Raw genomic sequence first — 27758 nt, forward strand, 5'->3', positions numbered from 1 at the left:
TTTTTTATTTTTACAGTAAGTAACGTCTTTATTCAATTGCATTTCTTTTTTCAGTTGTTTGTCATTTAATCAAATAATATTATAAATACATAAAAACTACAGCATGTTCTCATAAAATAATTCATCGTTTATCAACGGGAACTGTTTATTTGTATTGTTATTATTTTCTTTACTTTTTGTTTTGTTTTGAATTCGATTTAGTTACAATGTTTCATCTACAGTTTGATGTAATTCGTTTTTGCATATATGACTAAGTTGTATGCATATTGGGCCATTATATATTCGTATTATTGTTGAAATATTTTGTTCTTGTTGTTTACTTTATTTGATTAACGATTCGATTTCCTTATCAACTAGAGACAAATACAAAGGTTATCACTTGAGTATGTCTAACAAGCTACTCGTTTTTCTTAAACTTTCATTCTTTTCCACTAAATTCTATATGCTTTCTATATATTGTATATGGGGGTTGTATGTATATGCGTACTATACCATTTCATTATGATCTATAACTAGAGTTGGTTGAGTAAATTCAACGATTTGGCAAACAGTTTTCAAATTGGCTGAACATATATAGAGGAACTATATATGGACAGCGCGATCCATCTGATAGGGAGGATACTAGGGAACGGATAGAGGATGAGGACGTAGAAACTTGAGTTCTTAGCATAGATTTCTATAAATATACTTAGGGTATATGGAAAAGGCTGCTAACTGCTGTGCTTTTTTTTTTTAAGTGTAAATGCCAAATGCTGACTGTCTGGCAACGCTTAAGGTAGCAAGTTTGCACAGTCAGTGCATACCTTTGCTATACTCGCAGATACCTTAACTATAATATACACAGGGTATACGCGAAGGTTCCTAATTTAGTTATAGTGAACTTGTCATATTTTGACAATCTGGCAACAACTGAGCTACCAAAGTTTGCACAGATTTGGCAGTCTTTCGATCATACCTTATATAAATATACTTAAGGTATACGCAAAGGCTGTTTTGCTTTAATTTTGTCTATCTGGCAACGCTTTAGCTAGCCTAGTCAGCAGCCCTATATACCCTAGTCTTTTTTTTTTCAAATATTAATAACTATGAACTATTGTTTAAAACTATAAGTTTGCTAAGCCACAGTATAACTTTATGCTACAGTTAACATAAATCGTAAACTTAGATCTAGTTCTCTCTATATATAGTTCTATATTTAATGTATTTTTCAATGTAGTATCAAAAAAGAGCATGGCACCCATTGGGGAACAGAGTTCGTTGAGCAAGACGAGGTTAGTTTGAAAAGTTGACAAGCTAACACAAAAAATATGTGAATTTAAATAAAAACGAAATACTTCTCAAACTAACCTCGCATATACATAGTAGTTAAAACTAATGTGACTAAATGCCTAAAACTTTGATTTTCTTTTTGTTTTTGTGTTTTTTTTTTCCTTCACATCTTTTCACTTAATTTCATTTCGTTTCGTTTCCATTTCGTTTCACTTCAATTTTAAACATTTTTCAAATAAAAGGCAACTCATGAACATGTTTTATGTTTTTGTTTTCGTTTTCGTTATTGTTTTCAACAACTTCTGCTTAGATCCACAGTGGACCTATGGTATCGACTATTATATCGAGCACATCCTGCCGGCCCATTTCCTTGAGCGTGAGCAGCAAGGACATAATGCTGTTGGCATGCGTGATGGTTGTGGAACTGTTACCGTTCGAGCAACTGCTCGAGCTACCCATGCCGCCGACGCCCTTGCTGTTCGCCCGGCACTCCCACAGATTGAGTATCTGCTCCGTGGGCGATGGCTTGGTGGCAAAGTAGGCTATATAGCGATCGGTGCTCAGCTTCTTGGCCAACAGCCGCCAGTCGCGCTCATCGGCTCGCGGCGGGTCGAGGGCGGCGCATATCAGGCGCTTCGTGGCATGCGGCAGCTGCACAAAGTCCAGCACGCAGCTCTCGTTCACATAGTTGCCCTGCCGATCGATCGAGATGGTTGTATTCGTTGTCGAGGCCAGCTCCTCTGCCGAGCCGCACAGCTGCTGCTGGCCGGGCATGCTGAAGCTGTGATAGTCGGCCTGCTCGTGCCCTTGGCCAAAGTCCACGCACAGCGCGTGCTGCTCCTGCCGCCGCACGCTGAACTCGCAGTGCAGTATCGAATTGTTGCTCAGTATGTGCTGGTAGGGTATCGCATGCTCATACTGGGCCGCCTCCAGCTCAGTGCTGCGCACGCGTATATTCAGATTCTGGCTGTTCAGGTTGAAGGCGAACACCTGGCTCTCGCCCAGGTAGCTGCCGCCCAGCTTGCACTCGACATTGGCGCAAATGTCGCGGCTGTTGGGGAAGTCCTTGACCACATAGATGCGCAAGCTGCAGTTGGCGCTGCTCGGCGGCGTGTGCTGGCTGAATGCCAGCAGCTTCATCTTGATGGCGGGCTGCTGGATCCGCGGCTCGGCCACGACGGCAAAGTGTCCCAACTGCTCGGTCATGATGTAAACGGAGCTCGGCTCCAGCTGCACAAACATGGGCGTATTGATGGTCTCCTCGCCCACGGAGACGGCGCGTCGCCAGCTCACATTGAGATCGTCGTGCTCGCTATCCGCGTGATAGATGTGCACGTGCCACTGCTCCGGATTGAGCAGGCAGTGCGGTATCTTCAGTATCACGGGCTTCACGAAGCCGTAGCTGCGCGGCGCACAGTGCACCACGCTGCTGCACACGATGGAGCTGTCGGTGGCACAGGCGATGCGACTGCACTCGTCACTCAGCAGCATCAGGGAGACGTGCTTCTTCACGTGCTTCCCAATCGCCAGCTCCGGCACAAACAGCAGCAGCTCGCCGCCGTACAGACGCAGCTGGCCTCCGCTGCTGCCCAGGAGCTCGTAGCTGCTGCTCTTCGAGGCGTTCAGAATGGAGAGCTTGGCATTCATATCAAAGGTGGAATTAGCTGAAAGAGACAGACAGAGAGGGGGTGGGGGAGAATTTCAATTAGTGCCAGTTGGGCTATTGACTTGCTGTCTGTTACTCACAGGTATCCGCTGTGGAGGAGTCGCCTGTCTCGGATAGATAATCGGCGCTTAAATCATCTATAGGATTTGTGTAGCTGTGGGCGAGAGAAGATGGACAACCAAGAGGAGTTAGCTAACTGTTTTCCATGTGTATATGTATGTTTATATGAAAGAGCGAGATAGTGTGAAGATGAGGGACAGAGGTATTCAGATTCTGAAACATTTATAATCTGTGTATTCATTACATCAATCAGCGCAGTAAATTAAAAAATCTCTAGTGAAGCTAGCAATCCAATAATCGATTATTATCGATAATAAGAGAATGAATAATATATAATATACAGGAATGTGCATATAGAATGTCTATTCTCTAGAGGCTTTTACGTTGCGTTCATATGAACTGGATATACGGACGGATGGACAAGGCTAAAAAACACAGAGAATTTCTAATAAGCTCCACTAAGCAACTAGTTCAGGATCCATGAGTTAATTCTTAATGAGAAATGTAAGGATAGACATAGCCATGCTAAAGAATCTATTAAAGTCATAGAACCTACAATCAACCTGGCTCCTTAGCCACCAGTTCGAGTGACTTTTCCTTTTCTAAGAATTATTTCTTTTATCTACCTAAAGACCTTCATCCTTCAATCTATTCCCATGCCTGTCTCTTTATTGATATTGCAACTGCAAGTTTATTCCACATATATCTCAGCTAAAGCTTATATACTTATATATCGAATTGTGCACTGAATGCAATAGCAATAACCAAATACACTCGGTCTACGGTGGTAATCCGCTTTGCGGGATTAAGGCACAAGAATTGATCGAAACATTTGGGGAAAACTTACTTCGCTGCCAGGTTGGGCACATCGTAGTGGTGTTCGGTGACTCCGGCACAGCCCATGCCAACGATGTGGTCGCCGGGCAAATAACGATGTCCGGGATTGACATAATCGTATCCCAAATTGGCTGCCTCGATGTGCATGCGCATCTCCTTCTTATCGACAACGCCGGGCATATAATCCGCATCCATAACTGCAACAGAAAGCGGAAGCAGCATCAGCATCAGCATCAGCAACAACTGATTCAATTGAGGTGAGCTCGACTGCGACTGCGACTTACCTGACCGAGCCATGTTGTAGTGGGGATTGTGACGTATGCCACGGCGGGCGCAGCAGATGAGTGCCGTGCCAAAGGCAAAGCAAACGGCGGTAATGAATGCCAGACCCAAGTACAATGTCCAATCGAAGTCTGTGAATGAAATGGGAGAGAGAAAGAGTAGGTGAATGGGTGAGCGAGAGAGGGAGAACGAGTGTAGACGGAAGTTAAAGTAAAGAAAGTTTCAATAAAATTGCTGATTTTGATTTTTATACCCATTACGGCATTGTTTAAATAGGGTACATTGGTTTTTTTTTACAAGTTTATGTGATTGGCTTGAGGTGGAATTGTAAAATAACAAAAGGAAATTCGGTTGAAAATTTTTGTGAGAGGCATGGATATTGCTCCTTAGGTCCAGCAATCATGTCTAAGCCTCTTTGTTAGTTTATTTGTGCGTTTTTCCTTGTATACTTCATTCCTTTGTTCATCTATCCTTTTATCTGTCCATCTGTCAGTCGAACTGTCAGTCTGCATGCATGAACGCTTTAATCTTAATATCTATAAGAGCTTAAGATTTGATCTGTCTTCAGTTGTAGTACGTGCAGCTTCAGCTTTTTTTTTTCAAGTCATCGATAATTTTTTGCATTTTCATGAAAGTTTAGTAGAGACTTTGGAATACCTCCGGACAATTCCTAAAGATAGTTCGCCAAGTTATTTGGCATCTTCCACAACAATCACAACAGTAGATTGCTTACAAAATTCTTGTAATCGATAAGCGATAATCGATATCAAAGCAAATCCTGCATTAGGCTCATCACTAGACCCATCATATTTGCCATATAGATTAATCTGAAGTCAACAAAAACCATATAGGAACCATAGCTCAGAGTGTGGGGTATCTTAAGAGATGATTCAGGGCATCTATCAGTCAGTCGCACCCCAGCTCGACCACTCTCACTTGTATTAATCTGCGCCTTGGCGAGAAGGCCCAGCTCGAACTCCCCCCAGTTCATCCCTTGATATTTGCCAGCCTCTGCTTTTGCATGCCAATCGCAATCTTTGTCTTTTGTATTTAAAAGGAATGTCTACGCAGAAAAGTTGGCAGAAACCAAGAACGCGGTCGCATCCAAAAACCGAAAAAAAAAATCAACAACAACAATTTTTGCTGTTGCCATCATCAATCCAGAGCAGCCAAGCGTAGCGGTATCCATACCATTCCGTTCCGTTCCGATCCGTACTGTGCCCATTCCACGTATCTCTTCCCGGTTATGGCTGTGTATATGTCTGTATTTAATGTTTTATGTTTGTATGCAGAGAGTTCGCCCCAAACTGGCGTCTATTTCGCATTATTGTGCGCTGCCCCCCGCAGTCAGCACACCCATACGTATGTATATATATGTATGTGTATACCCTATAAACCGCATCCCATACTCCCCCAACATTTGGCTCGCCATTGTTGTACTCGGCTTGTTTCCGTTGCTGTGATTGTTGTCGTCATTGTTGCTGGCGCTGCCTGGAATCGCTGCAGCGCAAGGAATTACTCCCCATATATATATATATATATATATATATATTATGATTATTACACACACACACACACTCAGGGTGCATTATACAATGTATGAAATGAGCAATTATATTCGCTGTAAATCAGCGACAGCGAGCTCGCATCGGAAACATCCTTCGCTTCTCTGAATGGAGCCCTTTTTCTACAACTTTGGCGAGTTTTTCTTGTGCTTTCCCTTTTCCATTTGCGCAGTGCATTTCGCATGCTGATTTCTCTTTCTTTTTTTTAGACATCTCCTGTTCGGGACATCAAAAGCGTATTTGTCATGCTAAGAGATTAGAGCCCGTTCACATCTATATGTATATATCTGGTACTTGCTGCTCCCACTTTCCCCACTTTCCAGCTGCCAGTCGCCACAATGGCCACATAATAAAGCCTCGGCAAAGTCTCAACTGTTGCAGCTAGCCGCGCTGGGCTACCGGCGGGCTACCCCAAGGGATATTAGCCTCGGCTCCCAACAGCGACGCAGATCCACAGGCAAATGTAATAAAATGGAAAATAAGCCAAAGGCTCAAGTCAAAACCAACAAAGTGTCACTCTTCATTCGCAGAAACTTTTCAACAGCAATCAAATAACATAAAAAGTGGCCGTCAATTGCAATTGATCGAATAGAAAATGCCCTGTAGTCGTGTGTGGGAGCTAAGATATGTGTGAATACTTCAGAGAAAGCAAGAATAGAAATAGGCGATATCGAAATTGAGGAATAGAGCAAGACAGAGAGAGAATGATGGGTAGATATTTTCGATGCTACTCATATCTCTAAGCTCTCCTTCCTTGTTTTAGTTACTTATACAGGGTATATATCGCAAAGGATCCCCTTCAGCTAAAGCTTAAAGATGCCGCCTAATAAAATATTTTATAGAAAACTCTAAGTAAGCATTTACAGGGTATACGCTCAAAAAATGGCAGTAAGGCTTTATACCTCTCAAAAACTCTTAACTGAAAAGCTTAGAGAAAGATGCCTTATGTGACCCGCTCTAATCCCTTTTAAGCTCGGAATGTATTTTCAACATGTGAGCAGGCCATATACTTTAAAATAAGAATAATCTCATAAATCTCTTGCAAACACTTCGAATGGAAAACTTTTTAAAACATATTCGCGCAGAGGCGGCTCTAATGAAGAAATATGCCTCTCACTAAAAGAAAAGTTGAAGCTGCACGAGATGCGAAATTGAGGCAACACTAAATTGATTTCTTATAGCCTTGGTGGACTTTTTGTAAAGTCTACAGGGTATAAAGTTAAAAGTCATATGTATTAATAGAAAGAGCGAATGAGCAATGAAAGACAGAGAGAGCAGCAGTGACTATATCTCTATGTCTACTGAAATACCCTGCCCTTCCGCAAGTCTTCTCTACAGGGTATGCAGAGTACTCTGTCGGAATCTCTCACATATATAACTCCTCTATGTTGCCTATTTTAATTCCTTTGCAGTCCGACTCACCATCCATGCTCGTCTACAGGGTATCTATACATCTCACCCACACACACGCATAGACACAAAAAATCCACCCGCAAATGTACCAAAGATGATGTGTTGAATGGTTTACGAACTTTCCTCTGCTGGAACTGTTCTGCTACCACTCTATTCTGATCCTTTCAATTACACACTGTGACAGTCGCATAATTGATCCCAATGGACCGAACCAGCTAAGGCCCATCCGCCCCCAACTCTCTCTCAGCTCCCAAAAAGGGGGCAAAAAATAAGAATCAGATTTGATTTGGGTTTGCCAATTGATTGTAAATCGTGGCACAAACAGCAACAATGACACGTCGAAAGCTTCAAAGTGGTTGCTAGAAGTGCTCAAAGTATGGGAATGGGAGTTGGAGTCGGAATTGGAATTAGAGTTGGGGTTGAGTTAGGGAGACTAACAGGGAGAGGGAGAGGAAGAGGGAGAGAGAGAGAGACAGAGACAGCGTTGAGTGATACTATCCTGAATGTCTTTGTCGCATGCCTAATTATGTGGCAAAAGTGCATAAACAAGAGCCATGGCTATTTTAATGGCTTCCAATCTAGGGTTGGCGATTGATTTAGCCAACCTTGCTTAAAACTGTGTGGGATGCTTGTTCACGAAAGTGAGAGATTAACCGGGTATATTGCTTATGGTATGTTGGTTACTGACAGAGAGAGTTGCAGTTAAACATTTCTATATATATTCTATATATTGATCAGGAATTATGTATGAGAAATCAAAAGATTTGCTTTTCAAATACTTTAAATCGGTATCTCTATAAGTTTACCATTTCCAAATTCAAGTCCTATTAGAACTTTAAAAGAATCTGTGTATAGATAGATAGATAGACAGATAGACAGAGATTAGATAGCTTTTCTCTCTTATGTCATGCCCTTAAGAGGTATTTTATATGATTTAAAGCAGAATCTCAATAGGTGCATCTATAAATTATAAAATCTGAGAGCATCTATTTTAAAGCATTGAGCGCGTATGCCTCAGTCAGTTAAACCCAACTGGAAGCTTGTTGTTATTCCTTTTCCCTCTTTTTTTTGGCATTTGGATAAAAGTGCAGATTGAGTGGCCTTTTCTAAAATTGGGTGGTTGATTTATTTTAGCATTTTTGTAGATGTTTGGTCTGGGTAGCTGGGTGGCCTAGTGGGAGCAGCGGAAGGGGGTGTGTGGCAGGAGCAGGAGATATGCACAAACAAAATGCACTTGGTTAATTTCCCATTGTGACAATCAGCGCTGAGTGCTTAGCTTTTGTATTGTGTGTGGCCTGTGTTACGCTCTGCTGTCCGTCTCTCGTCTGGTTTGTGTCTATTTGGTGCCCACTGTGTGAGTGTGTGAGTGTGTGTGTGTTTGTTATTGTTTGTTGTCGGTAACTGTCTACTTTGTTGCTGACTGACTGACTGGCTGACTGGCTGGGTGACTGGCTGGCTCTATGTCTCTTTCTGTTTCAGTTTCTGTTTCTGTTTCTGTTGGCTCTGTTGTTGTCATAAACCCACTTACCATCCTTGCCAATCTGGCATTGCTCTCCACGGCATTCGGCCGTTTGTATATCCTTGCCGGGGCACAATGATTTGCCATATCCTGAGCCATCAGACTCGCCCTGGCTCTGGCTACCGCTGCTGCTGCTGCCGCCGCTAGTGGCGCCATCATCCTTCCCGCTGAGTGCTGCTGGGCTTAGCTCGCCGGCCTCATCTGCCACATCGGCAATTGTGGCATGCGTCAGGCATTTTCTGCGACGCACTTGTATGCAATCCGCGGAACAGATGCTCCACTCGCTCCACGACGACCAGCGTGCCACTGAAAGATGAGAGCACAGAGAGTGAGAAAAGAAAGAGTGAGAGGGTTTTCAGAAATCAAAAGTCATATTAACATGATTTAGCACACATTTTCCCCGATGCCACCATGCCAGCCATGCTCCTCCGCACCCAAGGGCCATTTATCAAGGCCCCAGGCCCCCCGGCAAGGATATGGCATATGACTTATATAGCTGTAAGTGGATATTTGCTTTTGATGGGCCACAACATTACATTTTATAGCGCTGCTTTAGCTAATAGATGCGTTGCAATTATGCCACCTTTTAACTAAATGCAGCGTTTAGAATTTATGAGCCCATGGGGAAAGCTGTCGGAAAAATGCGCAGATACAGATATACATTTATCTCGGGCATCAGTTGCCGCGCCCCCTTCTGCCTAACTGTGTATGTGTGAGTTAAAGTGATTGTCATTTTAATGCTTTTCTATTTTCGCATTTGGCTTTCAATTTTTGTTTTTGTTTTGCGTTGTTGTTTTTGGGGTCCGCAAGTTAAACAAAAAGCGCAAAATGTGCATGTTATGAATGGGTCTTGACTAGATATATATATATGCCTATATATATATATATATCGGCATTTGTCACTTCCTGTGACACACACACACACACACACACAGAAGCCAAAAGCAACCCCCAAGCAAGAGGCAAATTGTCTTGCCCAATAACACGTTTTTGCCTAGCCAGGCCAGGCAGTTAAGTTATGTAGGACCAACAGAGAGCGTGTGTGTGTGTGTGTGTGTGTGTGTGTGTGTGCGGGTGTGTGCTAACGCATCCTGCCTGCCTGACTGCCGCCCCTGCTGTGCTGGCAGCCCGCTTCAAGGGTCTGCGCTGGCCAGACTTTGTTGCATGAATCAGACAGCGTAAATCGTGGTAAGTGATTTTTAAGTTGCTTCAGCGTCAACAATGACGTCACTTCTTCTTTTTTTCAAGAGGGCAGATTGAACACAGAACTATATCGAAATCAGCAACAGATATAGAGTGTATATATATATACATGGGGAGCACAGCTGGAATGAATAAGTTTTTGGTTCGTTGACGCATCCGGCGCGCTCTGTCTCCGGCTCTGGCTCTGGCTCTGGCTGGATGCTGTTGTTAAGGGCCTTCGGCACAGTTTAACACAATTGTTTATTGAATTGTAAAGCGTGACCCACGACCCCAAGCCCTATGGACCACGGGCGACACGGGCGACAGTCAACATCCCCCAAAGCTTAACAGTTTTTGGCTCGTTAAGCATTTAAACTTTAAGCACAAAGCTAGAGCTGGAGAAATCACTGCTCTGACTTTTGTCACATCCAACTATAGAGTGTAAAACCCCTTTTAGCCAAAACGCAGCCCCTGCCACTGGCTAGCTGAACAACTGAATGAGATGCACATTGTCAGGCTTTCGTGTTCAACTTACTGCGCTTACTCGACGAAATGTCAAATCCATCAGCGCTCACAATTTGAGTGTCCTCTGTAGATGTTGTTGTTGTTGTTGTTGTGTGTCAGCGTAATCAAGGGCGAGGGTGTGGGCGTGGCAGGCGTAGGTAGGCAAGCATCAGCATCAGCATCAGCAGTTGTTGAAGCGTCCATAAGGTTGACACGATTCCATGGGGATGAAAAAGTCATAAGATGAAAAAAAAAAAAAAAAACAAAAATGTGAAGCAGCAGCGAAAACCGAAGCGAAATTTAAAATTAATTTTATGACACACTTTTCATAGAAAAAATGCCAGCACCACCCCCAGAGCCACCCAAACCACCCACTTGAAGTGTATTGCTATTGCTTCTTCAGCAGTAGCAGCAGTCGCCTCCCACTCCCCCTCTCATTCTCCCTCTGTTGGCAGCTCCATTTGCCCCGCTTGTCTGTCAACAATTGCTCATTGCTGTGCCCGCTGTGAGCCTCTCCCTCTCCCTCTCTCTCTCCCCCTCGCTCCCTCTGTGTGCACTACAATACAATGTGCAATACAATAAATTTACATGAATAAAAGTGAAGAGTCTCAAACACATGCCGCCCGTGCGTCTGTCACAAAAAGCGCCCCCTCAGACCAAACGGCTCCACATGCAGGCCCAAAGTCCCGTTGTGCAACAGCCATCCCCTTAGGCCCTAGCTCCATGGCTTGCCCTTGCCCCTGTTCCTGTCTCTTTCCCTCAACCTACCCCTGCCATTGGCTTTGCCTTTTGTCACCATTTAGTCAGCGCCTGATGACTGACTATGCCGCCAGCAGACGCCCCCAGGTCCATAGAAGTCTCTGCCCCGCCTCCTGTCCATTCCCAATCTATCCATCTATATATACGCATATACAGTTATATCTCGTGTGGAGATATCTGTCGTCGTTTCAAAAGGCCGCAGCAGCAGCAGCAGCAGCAGCTACTTCACAATAGCAGACGCAGTCGAATGCGTGTTTAAAATGAAATACTCGGCGCTCACTCAAAAATTTATTGGACTATTGTTTAAATGCGGGGTAGTGCGAATACTTCAGAAGCTTTGACCTGTGAAATTTTTGGTTGGCCCTCAAGTTCGCGGAATAAAATCAAATTCTGTATTTAATTGTTATTAATTGAGTTGGTTTGTTGAATATTCATCTATATATGAATATATGAAAATTTGTATATGTATATGTGCTTTTATAGATTATTTCTGCTGAAATGTCTTTATCAGCTTCAGCTTTTCTATAACATATTCCTTGTATTGAGTTATGAGAGCTCCCTGTATAAATGTTTGATATTATTAAAAATTTTCAGAAATTATTATACAGATCACAAATTGCATAAGATTTTAAACTTATTTTGTTTCAGCATATTCTAAACAAAATAAATATAATTTTTCAAACTGTTGATATTTCAGAAATCTATTTATTGTATTATATTTTCCATTAGCTAACTAACTAACCAAATTGCATCATTTTTATATTTTCAGAAAGCAATCCAAATTATCAACAAAAATATGGTAAGAAATTTATATTTCAATACTATTGACAAAAATTCACAGGACATCAACTTTTCTAAACTAAATGACCCTAGTTTTTAGGAACTTTCGTTTGCCTTCTTAAGCTAAGTAAATAAGAACGCTCTCAGCTCTTCAGCTTTAAACCTAATCCCCTCTTTAGCTTGCAGTTGATAAGAAAATCAATTGGTTGCAAACTTAAATATCCCCATTTTCCCCATTTCCTCACTCCTACCTTCCCTCTAAACAATAATTAGGTAAGTGTATTCCCGCTTCGTTTAACGTCTTGCACTTTTTGCTCCTGCCACATTCTGTTGTTTCTTTTTTTGGAACGCCCTCTTGAACTTCTGCGGCGCAGTGCTTTGTGTGTTGGACGCCTCGCAGCCTCGCAGCCTCGCAGCTTCGGCTCGTTTGGCTGGGTGTGAAAAATGTGCGTGGCTCACACACAATGGGCGCTATGCTGTGGGTGGATGGGTGGGGTGGTGTGAGGTGAGGTGGTTCTGGCTGGCAAAGGGAGTTGTCAGTTCGCAGGGACTCAGGTGGCAACGCCCGCTGCCATTTAAATTGACAATTTTTGTTGTTGGCACTTCAATTACGGTTACACTTTAAAACGTTATACAACTCCCGGTTTCCCCGCACAGTTTGTGGCTAACCAAAGGAAACGCTGTTTTCGGTTTTACCTGGACATGCGGCACAGTCTGCCGACTTTTGGATCTGCGGACCCGCACACTGTGCGCCGCCATTCAAGGGCATCGGATTCGTGCAGGTGCGCGTTCGTTTGCGTCCCTGGCTCGGTTTACCGCTGCATTTGCACTCGCGCCAAGGGCTCCAGGCGCTCCAGCCGCCATTTACTGTGGGTGGAAAACAGGACAGACCGACGGTTGGTACAGGTAGTTCATAAAATATATTTCGTTTATAGCATTTACTGACCATAGACAATGAGCACGGCGGAGTCGGAGACACGTTTGCCGGCCAAGTTTTCGGCACTGCAGCTGTAGTTGGCCATATGGTGCAGCGCCACCTGGCGTATGGTGAGCGTACTGCCCGTGACAGTGATGCCCGTATCACTGTCACCAGTTACCAGCGCATTATTCTTGTGCCAACTGAGCTTCGGCTCCGGGAAGCCGCCAGGCGGCTCGCAATGCAGTTCCGCTCGGCTGCCCAGCTCCAGGCGCAGCGAGGTGGGCGACTGACCAAAGGACTTGCGAATGTCTGCAAGGGAAAGAGTTGGGTTAGCATTAGGGTACGTTATGTTGTATGCATTTTACTGCAGCTGCAGGAAGTGGTGGGAAAAAAGATAGTGATGGGTGTGTATACAGCAACGGGCTGTGATACTATATGAAAACGGTGGTAGACAACCTCATGCATGAACAGGAGCTACAAGCACGAGTTCTAATTAAACGCTCATAGTACGGTCGAGTTCCGATAATTCGAAATTACAAGGGCATCCGTTTTATTCGATTTACACGGAAGTTCCTATATCGAGAATTATCGAGAATAAATTATTTTAAGGGATAGAATTTTCGTTCGAATTATAGCGATTTTCGATTTAACGGGGTACAAATTATCGAGACTCGACTGTAATAGTAAATTGTAGCTGAATCAAAGTAGAACTATATGTGTTCCGAACTTGTTCTTCACGATACGAATCATCAGCTTACGAAGTGGTTTAAAATGGTATTCAAACTTCAGAAATAATAATATTTATCGCGACACGAATTTAAGTTGAATACAAAACAGGAATCAAGAAACGGCATGAACAAAATATATGAATTTACTTATATCTGAGTTTCAAAAATACGAAAGTAAATAGTTGATTAATATATAAGCCAAATATATTTCTGGGAATAGATCATCATCACTGAAAAGTATGATGAGTATGAATAGGAGTAAACCCTACATAGTTGAGAGACTCACAAATTGAATTTATATACCGTTACGATATATGTATTACTTAGAAACGTGCATATTAGATAGCATGAAAAGCACAAGCACGAGAAGGATAACGAACACGAGCACGAATATAGATACGATAAACATAAATTTAGTCCAGAAATTACATATAGCACGACTCAAAAATAGGCTTAGTTATGCTAGAATGCTTACGAGTTTCACGTTATGCTACGTTTAAACCACAATTACGACACGCGCCCATCACTAGCTGCAACGCTCCCCCCTCAGAAATACTCACATGCAATATGGACCGTGGCCGACTGACTTTTGACCACGCCGCGCGACGACCACGCCTGGCACTCGCACTTGAACGGGCCCTTGCCGAAGTACTCGTCGACGAGATCGCGATGTATGGTGGCGGTGACCTCCTCCATGTGCACACCTGTGTGCGGATCCACGTGCTTGTCGTGCGTCGAGGGCGGCGGCTGGGAGCTGCCGCTGCACTTGAAGTGCAGCTGGAGGGCGTGCGACGCCTTGCACTTGAGCACCGCCGGCCGATTCTTGACCACGAAGACGCTCTCGGGCTCGCTGAGAAATATGGGCAGCGTATTGCTGGCCTCGGCCGTATTCAATTTGCCGGCATTGAACTCCTCCAGCAGGGAGGAGCCCGACACGGTGGCCGAGGCGGAAGTGCGACTGTCCTCGCTGCTGTTCACCGTCGAGTCGAGATTGAGGCGCTGCTGCGGCGCTGTCTGCTCGGTGGCAACGTCTTCGCCGTCCTCCAGCGAGGCGGAGTTGCTGCTGCCATAATCCAGTGGCAGCTCGCGACAGCTGGCCAGCCAGATTAGCTGCAGGCTGACTAAAACTATAATCACATTTCCGGCTTTGCTTAACAACAATGACATCATGTTTGTTGTTTTTCCTTTTTTCGTTGATTCCTCGTTTACAATTCGTTGTCAGTTTCTATTTTTTTTATCACTTGTCCTGCGCTTCCTGTGCACCTGCTGCTGCTGCTGCTGCTGCCTTCTCCTCTTGTGCTGTCTGCTAGCATTAGCCGCCTTTAGTTCAGGCAAAATCTGTAAAGTCAGATAAGAGAAATGCATTAAAGTAAAAATGTCTCTTAACGCAGCACGTACTTCAGTGGCATTCCATTCTCATATGTCAGCTAACACTAAACAGCTACAGCTCAACTTCTTCAGTTCGACTTCTTCTCTGCTGCTTACTTCTTGCTTGCATGCAATTTTAGCCGCAGCGCATGTTTGTCAAAGTCAAACTGGAAAAAGTGTCCATGAATGGACTAAAGTGTTCATATCTTCCAAGCGAGGCGCACACACACCGAGAGAGAGTGAGAGAGAAAGGGAGAGCGAGAGTGAGAGAGAGAGCGGGAGCGGCACCTACAACAACGCATTTATAATCATTATGCCCAACGTTTAATTTGTTACAGTCAATGCGACTGGGCTAATCACCTACTCCGGACTGCCGCGCGGCACAGGAAGTTGTGACAGCCCACTCTATTCGAATACTTTGATTGAGGAAATTGAGTTAGAAATGGGCAAGATAAAGTAAATCAAATCAAACTTGAACTGAAGCTTCGAGAAAGGGAATTTTGTGTTTAAAAATTGAAATTGTTTTTGATAGACCTAAATAGATAGTTGAACAGTTTTTATGAGAAAACAGGCTTCAAAGGTTTCCCCTACATTTAAGTCTATATTATAGAAAATTCTAAAACTAAGTTTCTATTAAAAACTTGAACAAAAATAGTGCGAGAAAGACCTTGGAAGAGGTTGAAATAACGAGCTAGAATTTCGACATAAATGTATTTTTGAGAAATGTTGAATTTAGAGCTTTCCCAGTTCATAAAGTATTTCGCTCGATAATTTCTAGATCTCTAAAGAAAACATTTACGTTATATTAATCGTTTTCTACTTCCATTGTTCTTTATCAATTCTTTGATAATAATCTATATGCATGATATGCTCATTAACTAAGAAATTATTCAAAGCAATTCTAAGAAAGTTGATTAGAAAACCATTTGCAATTGATATATGAAACTGTTCTACTGTTATAAATACACCACCCGTGACTCATCAATCTTTTGAGGATGTGAACATATTCTATTCCATTACACTTTGTTCACATCCACTCGAAAACTCAATCAAGAAATCATTAAACACGAATCCAATGTAAATTTTTAAAATTTACATCAAATATAGGTATCAAATGACCAAAGTAAATGTGAATATCATGTTGCATAGGAAAGGAACGGCCCGCCTCTCAGCCATTAAGACACTTCACTTCACTTGAATGAACCATCTTTTGTGTACGACATCCTGCGTTGGCAACTCCATCGATTTTCTGTACTGACGAAACTCGAAAGTTTGTCATCATCAATCAGTCTATTAGGCCATGCTAAGCGATATGCCCCAAGATTCTGAAAGAGAGGTGCACACACACACATACACACAGAGGCGCGCATACACACACGCACAGCAATTGTCTTATTTGTTATGCAAGTCATGTGTCAAGTTCTACGAATCGCTGGTACCGAATCGAAATATTAATAACAGCTATGTATACATAAGTACTTATAGCCATGACCAGTGACTGCGTCGATAGATAGCTGGGGATGGCTAACCTCAGGCCCGCACCATTGCAGGACGTGCTTTGTGTGGGAACTTGCAGCCCTTTGTCTTTAGCTGGATAGGCTGAGCCCCAGCTACAGCTACAGCTACAGCTACAGCTCCAACCCCAACTCCAGCTAGCCCCCAACTTTGGAGTTTATGTGTTTGCCTTTGTAATTATGCATTAATCATGCATAAGTTTAAACTGAAGCCCACGGCACACACACAAACTTCTTTCATTCTGCTTTTTTTTTACCATTTTACTGCTTCTTCATTTACGTTGAAGTTTTTTTTAATGCCTGCATATGGGGCTTATACATAGTTAAGCAAGCCGATATGTAAATGTTGCGGAAATGCGGCGCGTTGTCAAATGTATTTATGATTGGGCCGAAAAAGCGAGCCGAGACAGTAGCCACGCTTGGCCATAACATATCGGGTAATAACAGAATTAAAAGGAAATAACATACAAATATACTATATATATAAATATATGTATGTACATATAAATGAAGAGTTCTCCCACTCTCTCGATGGCTCTGCTAGCTCATCATCTACATCGTCACGAGCCTCATTTCTTTTGGTTTAAGCGCCTTTTATGCGTAATTCAATTGGATTTACAGGGTGCTTGTGGACACTTGAGTATCTGTCAATATACGTAAGCATGTGTGTGTGAGTGCTGGTCAGATTATTATAATAGTATTCCCTACGGCACACACACACACACACACACATACGCACGGCCTTGTTTGTGTGCATTCAATTATGGCCAAATCTTGAAGTTGGTTATTGTTTTCGATTTGTCTAGACTCATGTTTGAGCAGCCTCTCTTAACACACACACGCATACTCATATATATATGCATGTGTGTATATGTGTGCTCTAGCTCTTCCATATTTGCTCTACTGCTTAAATAAATTAGTTTTTTGGTCAGCTAGGCATTCATTATTTAGCTCAGGCTTCGCACAAGATTACATTACATATAAAGTATATATATTTATATATATATAAATTTATATCTGGGCTCATCTGATTGATTAAAATTTGTGCGTAATTGTTATTTGTTGCAACTTCCTGTTGCAAATTTATGAGCATAATTATCGACTGGCTGCAGCTATTAAAACTGTGCGACCAACCTGCCAGCGCGATGCCCGACTCCTGCTGTCCGCTGTCCGCTGTCCTCTGTCTGCTCGTAAAGATTAATCAAAATGTGCCACATCAAAATCGTTAAATGCCAGATTCACAATTTCGATCGAACGCCGCCCACTCCACCTACTTGTGCATACATATATACGTATATATGTATATACATATATCTATATATATTGAGTGACTGTCTTATCAGACAGTCAGGCTGTGTACTTTGGCATATTGATGCATGTTTGCACATTATAATACCCTGTAAAATGATTAGATGGCTTAGAAGTGAAGCTTAGCTGCAGCCATAGCTCATTGAAAGCTAATCTAATGACATGATAATGATAATGAAGTATATATCCATATACATTTCTATATATCTGTTGACTGAGTAGAGCATAGAGGTAAAGCTTAGCTTGAAAGTCATTTATAATTGGCAGCAAGGAAAAGAATTCTCCAATTTTTAAGTTACACGACTTATCTTTATATATTTACATCACATTTACTATCTTAATGATTTCTTCGATAGGTTCTATAATGCTGTTGATTAAGTTATATTCTTTAAATATCTTTTTTTTTATGAGAAAGACATCCGTCTATGATTAAATGAAGCATAGATTGGAATGAGATATACATCTTTCTATAAGCAAAATTTTCAAAAATTGTTGCTATAATTTATATGACTATATAATCCAAAGCAACCTAAAGAGATATTCCCATAAAAGCTAACTCACGCTTAATTTTCCAAAGTTTCGCTTGATTTCCAGGGTAACTGCTAGTCAATTAGACATACAGCTGGCAGTAGCTGGCAAATGCACTTGTTTTAAATAGATTTTTAATGAACTGAAGTAGGCCAAATGGATTGTGTAAAGCGCTTATCAGCGGCATTTCATTGTGTGTGCACTTTATAATCGAATGGATTTTATTTATTGGAACCGCAAAAGACATAAAAAAGCGAAAGAGGGTGAGTGCGAGGAGAAGAGAGGGAAGGAGATGAAAATATCAGCAAAGCTTTGCATTGATTTTTGGCAAAAGAGGGGAGACTGACTGACAGAATGACAGACAGAGAGACAGACGGACAGACAGGGGCTTTAGATTTATGGCTGGATAGTAGAGATTGCGTGTGCATATAATCATCTTATATTGTGCGATGCGAGGGCAGTTCCGCCTCTGAACTTTGGCGGAGGAGTTTAGTCAATTCAAGCTGACTGACTGGCTGGCTGGATGGCTGGATGGCTGGCTTCCTAGTCAGCAGATAGTGGAAGCAAAAGGCAGCAGCTGAATGAATGAAAGATTGCGTGGGATAATCGGCGTCGTATTCAATTTAATTTCACAACTATTGCGCAGCTTCTTCCTGTATACATATAGATATATATACGTGAGTGTGTGTGTTTGTGTGTGAAGAAAAGAACTTTTAAAACTTCCCGCACCACAAAAGCAGGAACTGAAGATTGGGGGAGCAGCCAGGCAGGCAGTCAGACAATGGCAGCAAAAACAAGTGAGCATTCTATAAAATAATTGATGACTGACTGACTCAGTCGGTTGGCAGCAATAATTTTTATGCCTCTCTAGAGCACTTCAGATCCACACACACACACACACACACTCGTGCACATACTCGTATACTAAAATCAAATGCCACTCGAAAATTCAGCGGCAGTTGCTGTGCGACGCGCCTTGAAGATGAAGCCAAATGCTGAAGTGTAGCTGGCAGATGCCGCTGCTTCAATTGCGTGTGACTTTACCACTGAGCGTACGTGTGTGTGTGTGTGCGTGTGCGTGTTTGTGATGGAGCGCTGTGCGTGTGTGTAGTTATGTTGTACAATCTCTGAACATCTGTAGCACAAATGAAATCTTCAGAACTCAAGGGACCATGCTGCCTCTGCTGGTTACTGTGGCAATCGTTGCCTCATGTGGAATTCACATGTTGCGCATTTTGCCCACACACACAGTCATAACTGAGCTGCTCTTTAGCTACTATAAAGCCTAGCTATTGTGAGTTTGCCTTTTAATTTCCTTCATCTTGTTCTCTTTTTTTGGGCCAGTCTTGTAATCAAACAATTAAAGATGATTTTAATTAATCTATTTATAAGCGAGGCACAAAGCCTCCCTCAAAAATATTGTAGCTGTGCTGTGAGGGTTGACAACGACAGCAACAACAACAACAGCATGGACATGGACAACGACAACGACAACAACATCTTTAAATTAATTAAGCGTAATTGTTGTCGAATTAGAAACAAAAAGTTTTAGGCCATGAATTATGCGCCCGCGTATCTAATAGATACATAGATACATGTGTTGTAACAAGATACAATACAATAGATAAGACAACACACACACACATATACACACAGAGGGAGGGAGAGATAGTTAGACATGTGCATGCAATAAGCAAATTATTTATTATGCCACATCTGAGCTAAATAAGTGGAACAGCAAAGCTCACAACGATGATGACTCTTATCATTTGTATCTCATTAGAAAAGTTTCAATCTAGCTGGCAAAGTTTGTTGTTTGCCGCTCAGCTGCTGACCATCTAATTGCAGTGGGCGGGGCGAAACTTATTCGGCACACACTCAGTGGAGGCCTGCTCTAATAATTTATGATGCCGCCTGGCGCAAAGCAAATCGATGGCAAAACCAACTGCTGCTGGCAGCAACACTCAATGTGAAGACATTTCGCCTTTTAACTGCGACGATAAATTAAATGGAAATGTTGCAAATGCCGAGACTTGAATAGAGATTGAATGATATAAATATATATATATATTGAATATAAATAAAAGCAGCCATCAGTTTGAGTGAAAGCCGTGCCTTAGAAATTGTAAGAAATTGTTTGGCAAGCAATTCTTTTAAGTAGTCTCAAAGCCATCTTGATTAAATGCAAACTGAGTTAAATTGAGCACTAAGCTTAAGCTGAACAAGTAAACAAAAATAACTGTTAAAGTTAGCTAAAGCTATCATAAAGACTAGGCAATAAATTGCGCTTGCTTAAAATAATTATCTAGATTAATAATTTGAAATGATTCCCTAAGACTTGACATACACTTAATTCAATAAATGAAAACAAACATAAAATCTAATAAAATCTAGAGAGAATAAAAATTATTATAAATATTATATAAATAATTATAACTTGAATATGTTATAAACATAATATATTATTACTTTTTTAGATTGCTGAAGAAACACTTTCATGGAACTAACCTTCTACACATGTTTTACATCTTACTTTTAGTGTTAATAACCTAAGATTAAAGACATAAACTGAAGACTCTACTTAAATATCATACAGAAGAAAGACTATATTTATAGTCTACTCAAAGTATTTATTTAATATAGCATAAGACACAATTTAAGCAATGTTAACTCTAATCTAAATCGAATGAAATATGTAAAGTAAATAGCTAACAAAGAATCAATTTTAAAATTCCAACACTAGAATAACCTTCTTTGTGTTCTCTAATATATTTTCTTTATTTTCTCTCCCCCTTCAATTATTTCTTGTCAATTTTAAATCCAAAATTAATGATTTTACTTAGCAGAATTAATCTGCCTGTTGCTTCTTCTCGCTATCTTTAGAATTCCGAAACAACTCTAGATAGGTATTTCCGCCTTAGCTAAGGTCAGCTCTGACAATTTCTCTAACTTTCTACCCTTAATACGCTTAACTTGCATGCGCAGATAATGGACATAAGGTAACTCACAAATTGATCAACGTTGCATGCTAATGCCCATTTCCATTTTTCCCTAGATAGTTGTTCCCGATACAAAGACCACAATTTATGATGGGCTATCCGGCTACCTACCTTTCGGCATTCGGCATTTGGTTTTCGGCTTTCGTCTGTTTGAGCAAGACAAAAGACAGTTACGCACCTATTTCTATTTCCATGTAGATCGATGATCGACATCTAATCCAATGTTAAGTCGCAGGCGCTGAACCCGAATGCCCCTATACCTATAGATGCCTCTAGATATCTTATACCTCATGTGTAGGTAGCTGTGGCTCTAGCTGTTGCCGAGTTGTAACATGCGTTTGGTTCTTAGGTCTTCTTTCTTCTTCGGCTTTTGGGGGCTCTGCTCAAATGACAATTAATCACCGCAGGAGTCGAAAGATGTTCGATGGCTCATGTTCGCTCCTACCGTAACCGTTCCCATTCCCATTCTCAATCCACTGCTCTATCCCTGTCCCTATCCCTATATCCCATAGACATGGTTCCCATGCCAATAGACGCTGGCTTGTCCTTAGACCCGAACCCTTGTTTCACACACTGAGCCGGAGGTGGAGTAGAACAACAGCTGTAAGCTCTAACTTGTACAGCAACCCCTAAAAATTATGACTAGCCTATGTGTGTGTGTGTGAGTTTGAGAGTGTGTGTATGTGTGTGAGAGCGTGTGACTTGGAAAGGGTAACAGCTCGCGTAAATTGTTAAAAAATAAAAGCAAAGACCAAATATCAAATGCCAGAAAAAAAACAAGTAAGAATTGTGCAGTCGGGTGGAATTGACGGCTTGATGCTTGCTTGTAGCTAAACTTATGAAATCATTCATAGATCAGCTATTGAGAGATTTAGTGATCCAACTGGAAAACATAATGATTGTAGCTCTTAAAATGTGGAGCATGGAATATGATTTCTCGTTTTACTAAATTTCTGACAGAGAATCTATCTATAGAGGAACAACTAGTGAGCTCAGGGTTTCAAAGTCTTAGGTATCAGATTCAATGATTCGTTTCTTAAGTCTGGATTTTAGATTTGCCACGCTCACAATTCTATAATAATCGCCTATATATAGATATATATTTGTATATATTTATTCCAGTCATGTCTCTGCCTCTGTAAGCCTTCGTCATACAAGTGTAAAGAATCAAGGCTCAGAGATTATGTCATCCCAGCAACAAATATACCCTGTTCTTCAATTGCTGAGCGGGCATAAATTGAAACATCGCTCGTCGCATTCAAATTATATTCATTGCATTTTTGTCAAAGCCTGAGAATTATTTTGAATGTCGCTGCTGCTCGTGGCAGTTCGTCAAGCTGTCAATCTCTCAGTGCGTCAGTCAGTCCCCCAGTCACTCAGTCAGTCAGTCAATCATGCACATTGAAAAGGGCATCATTATATGCCAATTGGCGATTGTTTGTTGCCCACTCGTTAGCGACAGCGCTGCATACGAGGGTCGCCGCTGGAGTACCCGCTTCTTAATCATATATAATATTATCCAATTGCAATTACTTTGGAAATTAGTCCAACAATTACTAAGGGAGTTTCGACTTTTCGCATCAATTGATTGATTTGTTTGGCATTTGCTGTTTGTAGGGGTTTCATGAGATAGTTGCTTATTTATGGTGGTTCATTGGTGTTAATCCTAGTGGAAGGAATACGATAATATTATATAATCTACTAATTTGGCAACTAATGGGAAATTTGTGCTTTTCGAATGATTGGCCAATGATCGGAGATCAAAGTTGAATTTTTGAACTATCTAAGAATACAATTTGAAACCCCTACAGAAAAATTCATATTTTAAATTAATTAATTAACTTATTCAAATTTTGTATTTTAATATAATAACAATACAATTTTCCATCGATTTCCCTCCTTTCCTTATAAATTCATGCACAAATAATGTCATAAGCTTAATCTTTTGATACATAAAAGATATTTTCACTAGTTAAGCTGATCCCTAAGTAGTCTATATATCATCTCTAATATCATGTATAATCCCAAACTCAAGTAAACCATATATTACTTATTAATTTACTAATTTTCTGCCTATATTCAATGGAACTGTGACTAATCCTTAGATAATTTATAGATTTTTACAATTTTTCCAAATGACTTTAATTACTTCCCAGCCAAAAAATAAAAATAAAAACCATTAATAAGACAAATTTTTCATAGCCAAAAATGTCAACTCGAAAGATAGAAAATAGAAGAAGCAGCAGACAAAACCTATTTGTATCCCATTGACTTTTGATGTTCCATTCTCTGTGCTCAGTTCTCAGTTTTTATGGTGCCGCATTTTTATGGCCACCTTGTTTGGCCTCGAGGTCTAGGTGATATCATGGAAAGAACTTTTTTGGATATGCTGATATGTGGGCGCTTAGTCAACGGGCAACCCTCGCTTCTAAGGGGGGTTGGTAATTGCAACACGCATTTGAATTTCGAATTATGTATTTGAATAACGGTTATATGCCCAAAAATTATAACTGTAATTGTGCGAGTGTCGCCAGTGCTTGTGGCATGTTGTACAAGTTGTTGTTGTTGTGCGAGCGGTTGTTGTTGTTGTTGTTGTTGTTGCATCTTTTTATCAATGCATTAAGTGCCGCCGCCGTCGCGCACTCATTATGAGGGCTTCCCCCTCAGCCCTGCCGCCGCTCTCCCTCCCTCGTCTATGCCTACTCTTGCTCTTCTACTGCTCTCAGCGACCCTCGCGCTGACAAGAACAACATTCAAAATATATTGTATATACAAATACACATGCAGCGAAATCGTAAAAAAAAACCAAATATAATAAAAAATAAATAAAATTTTGAGTGTTTAAAATGGGAATACACGCTAGACGACTAAATACCCTAGCTAGAATGAATGTTGGGCATATAACTTAATAGTAGGTATCAGATCAATAATTTATCATATACCTTTAACAGTTGCAGGACTTTCATAGGGATTCTATTTGTGAAAGCTGCTTGCTATGTAATCCATGAGAAACTTTGCTTCTGCAAACAAAACCTTGATACGCATTTCCAAAGATATAAATATATTAGAAGTCAGAAAGTCCACTCATTTTTGTTATTCTACATTTAAAAATTCATGGATATATTACAGGCTGTAATTTACAGCTATGAATCCATAGTATGTTACTGCATATGCTAGCAATTGCTTTACTTCCAGAAACTAAAGAATATGATTCTCCTCAGTTTATGCTCAAAATATATTCAAAAGAAGTTTTAGAACACTGTGTTTAATGAACCTTGTGATAATAATGTTCAGCCTCAATCAATGTACAAGTACCTATGTCAACTTGTCAAGGATAGAATGAGAGCCAAGACTCTTATAGTTTGATAAGAATATAGCAACTGCAACTGCATTGCTGAGGATGAGGAAGACCTCAAAAATGTATGTATGTATATAAACGCATATACATATTTGTATTTCCTTTAAATAGTTTAAAGTTCATTTCGTGACAATATTCAAATACCCTAAGCAAGTGCATTTGTATGGGGAAGAAAAAACTAAAAACGAAATATAAATAAAAATGAAAATACACGCTGGCGTTCAAAAGGGCACGCTTTTCATAATAAACATTAGCGCTGCGACCGAATGCCTGTCCGTCCCTCTGTCCCTCCGTCCTTCTGTCATTCATTCAGTCGGTCCGTCTACTCGTCTGTCAGCTGTACGTTGCGATCTGTGCGACCCGTGCGAGTGCCTGCCTAACGCTAACTCCTACTCTGCCTACTCGCCCCCTCTCAGCCGGCAGCTGCTCTCTTCTCTCTCCACTCCTCCTCCCGCTCCCTCTCTCAAACTTCTCATGGTTCGCTGGCGTCCGTTCTGCACTTTTGTTTGTTTGTTTGTTTGTGAATTGGTCGTCTTTAGTTACACTTGAATACGTTTTGTGTGTCCGACTATGTTATGTTAGTATTAATGTGTGTGCTGTGGGTTATGGCAGTTGGCTCTGGCAGTGGCTGTTGCAATTGCACCCGCACTGCACTTCACCTACTTCGCTTGCGCTTAAAAATAGAATTGCATACTTAGCGGCGCAGGAAGCGGCCTCTGTCAACGGCTGTAAACCCTTTGCAATTGCCCAGGCCCCCGCATCCCCACCCCACACACACTGCCCACAACATTACACTTGAAGAAATGAAGGAGTCACCTAAGTTGGCTTTGAAAGTTTTTAATATTGCATTCGAAATAAATATTTTAATTGAATAAATAATTGACCTAAAATTTGCTTTACAAATTTTAATAACATATAAATCTATATTTTCAATCTATGTGAAATAACTATAAGAATACTGTAAAGATTTTCTGTCTGAATCGAATGCTAAAGCTCAAATATATTATATCAAATACATTAGTATTTATCTGCCCACATTTGAGTCAAGCGTTGATTAGTGATCAATAAGATTTGACTTAGGTAAATGTCCAGCTAATTCAGATTTATCTATGACTATTTTAAGCTTTAGACAATAGATACATTTCGCTCAGTGTAGAGCTCAGTTGGCTTTTGTCTTGGACACAAAAATAAAAGAAGAAACTTTTGCTGTCCAAGTCCAGGCTGGGGCGTCTTATTATAGCTAAGCATGTCAGCTACTTACGCGTTGTGCTTCTTCTTCTTCTTCTTCTTCTTCTTGATGTCGTCGGTGTTCCTCCTGCTGTCGTTGTTGTTGTTGTTGTTATTTGTAGTCTGGTGCAGTGCGACAGTGTTGGGCGTGGATGTCAGCAGCGGCCGCTTATGAGTAAACATGTATCCAGTTACACGCTGTTATTGTATGCAAGTGTCCTGCGTATCCTTTTCCTTTTTTGTATTTTTAAAGCCAGCCCGAATTGTGTCGCACACACACACTCTCTATCTATCTGTCTAGGTGTGTGTGTTTGCTTGGGACATCTGTAACCTTATCGCCTATACACTTTAGTTTTTGTTGTTTTTGTTTGCTTTGCGTATCCTGTGCTTCAATATATTTCATATAGTTGCTGCCGCCAGCTGCCTATGTGTGTGCACACATACACATACAGAAACACAAACACAAACACGCACACTCTCACATCTATCAATATACATATTATGCATTTAATTGAACACTTCACATAGTGAAGCACGCACGCACACACACGCGCGCGCTCTTTCGCTCACGCACACCGTTTCAAATATCCTGCTGGTGCTCAACACACAAAATATCAACAACTACTCAGCAGTGCGGCATTGTTATTGTTATTGTTATTGGCTCGCTTGCTGTCGACACGCACACACACAAACACACGCGCGCACTTTATGCCTTGCTTCGTTTTCCCGCATAAAAACCGTTCGATCTCTTACGCGTTTTTAGTCGATCTTACGTTTCTGTTTCAGTGCGCTGTCGCGTCGCTGCGTGCGTTCACATTGACGTTTCAAATCGGAATGAAGTTGCGCGCTCACTTGTAGCAGCCAGCAGCCTGTCAACACAATCACACACACACATATACAGAACGTGAACGCGCGCTCTCGCTCTCTCTCTCTCATACAGTATGTGTGTGTCGTATTCTCTTACGTTACGCTCTCAGTGGCGCTCAGTTGTGCAGTTTCACAGGCAGCATCCCCAGTAACGGCAGCGCGCGCTCTTGTTGTTGTTGCTTTTGGTGTTGTTCCTGTTGGAGCTGTGTTGGCATATGCTGCAGGAAGTAGAAGTGGGCAATGAGCGGGCAGTGGCATGACAGAGGCAGAGCTGTTGCCATTTCGGCTCTCCCATCGCAATGCTATTTTGTATCTTCTGTTTGATATAGTTCTTTTTTTTGTTTTTCGTTTTCCTTTTGGAGTGTGTGTGTGCGCTTCTAATTTTACACACGAAATTCCAGAGATGCTTTCATATTTTCCGTTTGATGATTTATTTGACTGCAGCGGCAATTAAAGGCCTTTTATTTCACTTTTTATCAACTGCATTTCCCATTGACATTGACGACGAGAGCGAGGGGCGCGTGTTTTATTTATATTTTTGTTGCTGCGCGCACCCACAACACTCACAAACGCACACACATATAGGCACGCACTCGTACGCACACACCTACGACAGTAGACTTTTTGTCTGCCTTTTCACTTTTTGGCCTTAGCCAATTTTTTGTTGGCGGCTTTGAACTTGTACAATAAGCGCACATCAACTTAATTAGCTGCAATTAATTAATTAATTATTATTTTGCAGCTTTTATGCTGTTTTTCACGTTTATTCTTTTGTGTTGTTTGTGGAGCGCATTCCAATGCCATCCGTCAGCAGCAGCAGCGACTCCAATCAGAACCTGCTCCTGAAGTTTGCAGCATCCAACTGATACGACACACGAAGAGCCTTTTAAGGCGGCATCTAGCGGCTAAAAGTGGCAGTTGATAAGACGCAGCAGGCAGCTTTTGTTGGGTGGCGATTACGATAGGTTTTTATGTTGTGGCGGCGTTCGATTACTTCGTTAAGTGAATAGGTTTATGTATTGAATACATCGTCAAGTATGTAAGCTTCGTTCAAGTTGCAGCGACCTGACTTGTCTTAGCGAGGACAACTACCACACTCAGTACCC

The 27758-nt window shown here is 41.4% G+C and overlaps 1 protein-coding gene across 2 annotated transcripts; it reads right to left on the reverse strand.

The window, feature by feature from the left end:
• Nucleotides 1-27536, reverse strand: unc-5 (netrin receptor unc-5). 2 transcript variants are annotated; one of them, XM_018011437.2, is made up of 10 exons: nt 25820-27536; nt 14044-14821; nt 12783-13064; nt 12533-12703; nt 10329-10382; nt 8621-8917; nt 4117-4245; nt 3843-4029; nt 3016-3089; nt 1-2933 (listed from the first exon to the last, which is right to left on the reverse strand). In XM_018011437.2, exons 2-10 carry the CDS (start codon nt 14651-14653, stop codon nt 1576-1578), a joined length of 3162 nt encoding a protein of 1053 aa, XP_017866926.1. In that variant the 5' UTR covers nt 14654-14821; nt 25820-27536; the 3' UTR covers nt 1-1575. The 2 variants fall into 2 exon arrangements, with proteins under 2 accessions (XP_017866926.1, XP_089325932.1); XM_089469806.1 differs by lacking the exon at nt 10329-10382.
• Nucleotides 27537-27758: the final 222 nt, after the last annotated feature.

The sequence above is a fragment of the Drosophila arizonae genome, chromosome 5 (assembly GCF_054131065.1).
Source record: "Drosophila arizonae isolate 15081-1271.41 chromosome 5, UAZ_ARI_1.0, whole genome shotgun sequence".
Taxonomy (NCBI): Eukaryota; Metazoa; Arthropoda; class Insecta; order Diptera; family Drosophilidae; genus Drosophila; species Drosophila arizonae.

Coding starts and splice junctions, on each gene's coding strand:
- unc-5 (XM_018011437.2), bottom strand. CDS start 14,653: ATGATGTCATTGTTGTTAAGCAAAGCCGGAAATGTGATTATAGTTTTA. Junction 4,246..8,620: donor ATGCCAGATTGGCAAGGATG/GTAAGTGGGTTT, acceptor TTTCATTCACAG/ACTTCGATTGGACATTGTAC. Junction 4,030..4,116: donor CTACAACATGGCTCGGTCAG/GTAAGTCGCAGT, acceptor TTTCTGTTGCAG/TTATGGATGCGGATTATATG.